At 33.9% G+C, this 4648-nt stretch overlaps 1 protein-coding gene across 4 annotated transcripts; it reads right to left on the minus strand.

The window, feature by feature from the left end:
* Nucleotides 1-340: 340 nt before the first annotated feature.
* On the minus strand, nucleotides 341-4337 carry LOC114321856 (mediator of RNA polymerase II transcription subunit 32). 4 transcript variants are annotated; one of them, XR_003650446.2, is made up of 4 exons: nucleotides 4229-4337; nucleotides 2032-2483; nucleotides 824-984; nucleotides 341-638 (listed from the first exon to the last, which is right to left on the minus strand). XR_003650446.2 is itself a non-coding variant. In XM_028269087.2 (3 exons), the coding sequence occupies exon 2, from the start codon at nucleotides 2467-2469 to the stop codon at nucleotides 2032-2034; it is 438 nt and encodes a 145-aa protein (XP_028124888.2). In that variant the 5' UTR covers nucleotides 2470-2483; nucleotides 4229-4337; the 3' UTR covers nucleotides 341-638. The 4 variants fall into 4 exon arrangements, 2 of the variants coding, with proteins under 2 accessions (XP_028124888.2, XP_082770073.1); XR_014360701.1 differs by lacking the exon at nucleotides 4229-4337 and having other exon boundaries at nucleotides 2032-2633; XM_028269087.2 differs by lacking the exon at nucleotides 824-984.
* Nucleotides 4338-4648: the final 311 nt, after the last annotated feature.

The raw sequence follows: 4648 nt of genomic DNA on the forward strand, positions 1-4648 counted from the left end.
CAAACATAGCGCAAAGCTCGCTTCTATATAGCCCTGTTGAATCTGTCTGCTCCATGTACCATACTACAACAGTGTGTTCATATTATGAATTTGGGTGGGTGAGTGGGTACAAATAGAAAAAGAAAGGAAAATGCGAGAATTCGGAATTATTTTTAGCTTATATGTCATTCAAATTTTTCTCACATTTTCTTTTCCAAATTTATACTTCACGATCCAAACACATCTTAGGAGATCATCTTTGGATCTTTGATTGAACAATACCTCAGCCAGACCAAAGAGATACATGCTTTGTTTGCAAGAGGGGGAAATGACAAGGAAAATAGCAGAAGCAAAAGCCAAGTGAAGAAAAGGAAAAAAATTCAACCAGCCAGCAATTATCAACAGAACAAATCTGTAACAACTTTAAAGGAAAATCTGTAACAAAAGTAATCTAAACTCTTTGAAACAAGAAACTGTTATTTTATTTTTTCTCTGATAAAATAAGGGTTCTTTTTCTCTGGGTAATATAAAACTAGAAAAAGGATGATTGGAGCTAGTATACCTTCCTGGCTTCCTCTGTACATAAATGCCACTTGCATCTTCAAAAATAGTCACTTAGCGTGCCAAAATTGCTTCAAATACGTCTCCAAAGGCAAGATCTGTACCCAAAAATCACCAACCAACAACACAGATGATAATAGCTATAAGATAATATGACTGCCGATGACAATGAAGTAGTATTAATGATCAATAAACCTAACAGTTGAACCTTTGGCTTAAAAAATTCATTCAAAACAAAGAAGATCAGAAAAGAAAAGAGGAAAAAAAAAAAAAAGAAGGAAACCTTTCTAAACACCATGAAGATTAAATCCTTTCCAAAAGGTCTTAATGATGTGTACATAGTTCATGTTTGTGATGCATTCAGGAGCATCAGGAGAGAAAATGGTGGACTTTGATTTTGATCAACCAGCTAAGCTGCATTTCCTGACCTTTTCCAACTTAAAACTGTCATCATCAAGTAAAATCAACAGCATCTGTTAGCCCTGGAAACAGTTATCCAGGTAGTCCAAAATGCATTGAATCAAATCAAATACTGCGGTTAATGTTCAACTAGGGCCTCTACCCCATAGACTGCATCTATCAGATAAGGAAATTTGTGCTCACCCCTACATATTTGATGCCTTCACCTCCATTTTCCACAGATATTGGTATGGCATTCATCTTAAACTTAGCTTAGAAAGCTCACCTAAGTTTGGATTACTATGCTTACTGGGTATTCTTTTGGTCATCCCGTTCCTCACAATTCCAACTGTTCCCATACCAGTGGAAGTATTATGACTACCCAAAGTGATTTTGATGTTTCCTAACTGAAATACATAATGCAGCAGATCAAATCTACGGAGAACATTAGAAACATCAGAGCAACACTTCTTCCTCGTTTACTTAAACAAAACTTAAATGCATTTTAACAATGCATGTGTTTGTACCAATGTTTCTGGCCATGACTGATGGTCAATTGGGACACGTAGACTCACCCATTGGACACCTGGATTGGCTTGCAGTCTAAGGAGCAAAGACATTTCAAAGAAGGTAATGTGTCGTGTTTGACACCGACACTCCACTCCATTCGTCAGACGCTGCCCAACACTTAAACACACATAAAACTCATTACAATTTTGAATAAAAGAACTTGAAATCCAATGATAAAACAAATATAATATAAATTATACCTATTCCCCTCCTTCAAATTATTTTTTTCCATAAAAAAATAAAAAGTACTAATTTTTACTTAAATATTCATATGTGACATATAATAATTATTTATCCTTAACTATGACATAATCCACGTGTTATGTCCTACATTTTTTGAAATTTTCTATGTCGGCATGTTTGTGTCCATGCTTCTTAGCAGGCAGTACAATAACTGCTAAAATTTTGTTCACAAAGCTAACCAGCAATATTTGAGCTAATTACTTGCACTGATGCAGCAAAAATCAAATCTATTTCCAAGAAAAAATTCAAGAACATAGATGACTTGATTTCTCAGGATACCTATTGAGCTGCAGCATCAGAAAATCTAGCATCAAAAGTAGCAGAAGGGTGGGGATGTGATGAACCACCAGCAGTTCCAGAACGCTGCTGCAATTCAATCACTAGGCATCGGACAGCTTTACTCATTTGTTCCAACCGAACTGCACTAATTGGTAGAATACCTGTTGTGATGGCCTGCCCTCGCTTTCCATCCACTGAACCAGTGGCTTCATCAACCAAGCACTCTGAGCCTATCCTTTGCTTAACGGACTCCACGAACTCTTCAGCTTGATCGCAAGCAACTCGGAACAATTCCCAACGCTGCTTGAAGTTTTCCAGAGCAACATCCGTATCTGCTGATTTTTGACCCCCAGAACTATCCTTGGCAGCAAGCACGCTAGCTACTGCAACAACAAACTCTTGATATGCAATCTTTAGAGAATCTACAATGTTGTCCATTGGGGGGCCCTAACCTTTGAAAAGATGTGGGAACTCTATAAGAAAAAATAGGAATGGATTGCTATGGCAACACGCTCCCGACATACATTATTTTAAGAATCTAAAATGTTATTCATTGTGAAGGTACTACTCTTGGGAACACTACAAGACAAATTAGGAAAGATTTAAGTATATTAGTGCATGAAATGTGCCTTCTTCCTAACTTTCTTTACCAAAAAAAAAAAATAAGAAGAAAAAGAAAGCAAGAAAGTAAGAAAATCAGAAAAACTTTGCCACAGAGAGAGAGAGAGAGAACCACAATACTGAGCACATGAAGAAAAGAGTTTGAACATGCAAAAATACTTTTTGTTTTAATATGGAATATGATGTAGAAGTTTATTGCAAATTACTTCTACACAAAACAAAGTTAGATAGTGCAACCTTAATAAACGATGATAAACACAAAGTTACCTGATCAAACTTGCTAAACCCTACATTTATTCTATTTTGAAACCTAATCCAAATAAACAATCTATGGATCAAATAATCTGATCATGGAAAATTAATGTATGCACCTGGGGTTGTTGGGGAATTTGCCCCAAGAACACCAAATATTTTCTCCTGATTCATCAAGTTTTTTACTATAATAATAAACTATTTGCCAATCTAAAGTCCATTTTGCAACATCATGAGCCATGTAAAAGATAAGAGTGGGTGAACAAAAGAATTTTTAAGGAAAACCTTCACTTCAACTAGAGGCTTTTAAACTTTCAAGTGTGGAGGTTTTGTGTCATTCTGCAAATACAAAAAAGTCTCCACTTTAATTGGAGACGGAGACATTTAAAACCTCTACCAAAGATTGAGGTATTAGAAAAGAATAGAGCTGTAATTTAAAATGGAAGCTTTTGTTGTATAGTATTTGGCAAAGCCACCAAAATTGAGAAAAATTTTATTTGCACAATGACGCAAAACCAATTAAAGCCTTTACTCCAAAGGTTAGCTTTGTATTTTCTACAAACGCTCCACAGGGTGAAGTTAAACCAAAGGATCAATTGGGATTGCTTCTAAAGCCCGCGTGATATGATGTAGCCAAAAAGCCCTAGATTGGGAATAGTTTCCAATTAACACTAATTTAATAATTTAAATTTTTTCAAGACTGACTATATTCTGCATGTAATTAAGAAGGGTTAATTATATCCAAAAAAAATCAATTACGAGCGTATATCACCTCATCTATGATCTCATAAATTTTGACCCTCAACTATACAAATGCCCGGGTTAAAGTGATTGAGAAATGTACGGGGTTCATAAATGAGGGGTTAAGATGATATATTTGCAAATAGTTGGGTGGGTTTTAGTGTAATTAACTCATTATATAAATTCTCTATATTCATGGAAATTAGGAAAGAGAAAGAGAAATAGAAACAAAAAAAAAAATCAAAGATTAAACTTGGGGTGCGAACTACCTGGTAATTTACTGAAATTGTTAAGATTTGATGATTCATACCAAAAATCATTGACAAAAGGCCCAAACTCTATGTAACTCCTTCAACAATCTCAAAGATGGAAATTCACAATGAAAGAATAAATTATCCTCAAGGCTAATTCTTAGATAAAAACAAATTTTAATTAAAAAAGTAAAATTATCAAAATTAGAGACGTATAAATACTCAAAATGTAAATGCGAGAAATCAACGGTGATACAATCAAGATTATGAATACGATATATATATATCAGAATATATACAAAACACATTCAAAACGAAGTAGAGAGAGAGACCTGGTTAAGAGAAAATAATCGTCGAGCGTTAACAATTGAACTCTGTAACCCTAGCTTTCTCTTGTATAAAGAGTAGTCGGGGGTAGCACCGACTCCGGTTTTATTTTTTTATTATTTTAAAAAAGAGTTGCTATTAGCCCTAATTAATTATTTTAGATTCTTTAAACTTTTTTTTAATCCTTACTAATAAATTTTAAAATCTTTAAAAACAATTTTTTTCTTCAAATAATATCAAAATTATTCTTATAAAAATATTCCACCTATTCAATTAAATGTACAAGCCCCAATAAAACCCATGAAAGTTATTACTATTTTATCTTCACATACTTATTCATGACCTGAAAAAATAAATGTATGATTTTTTATTATTAATTCAAAATTCTCTTTTTGTAAGTTGTTCGATCTCCACGAGTTTCGGTT

The sequence above is a fragment of the Camellia sinensis genome, chromosome 2 (genome assembly GCF_055761805.1).
Source record: "Camellia sinensis isolate YWXY chromosome 2, ASM5576180v1, whole genome shotgun sequence".
NCBI classification, from domain to species: Eukaryota; Viridiplantae; Streptophyta; class Magnoliopsida; order Ericales; family Theaceae; genus Camellia; species Camellia sinensis.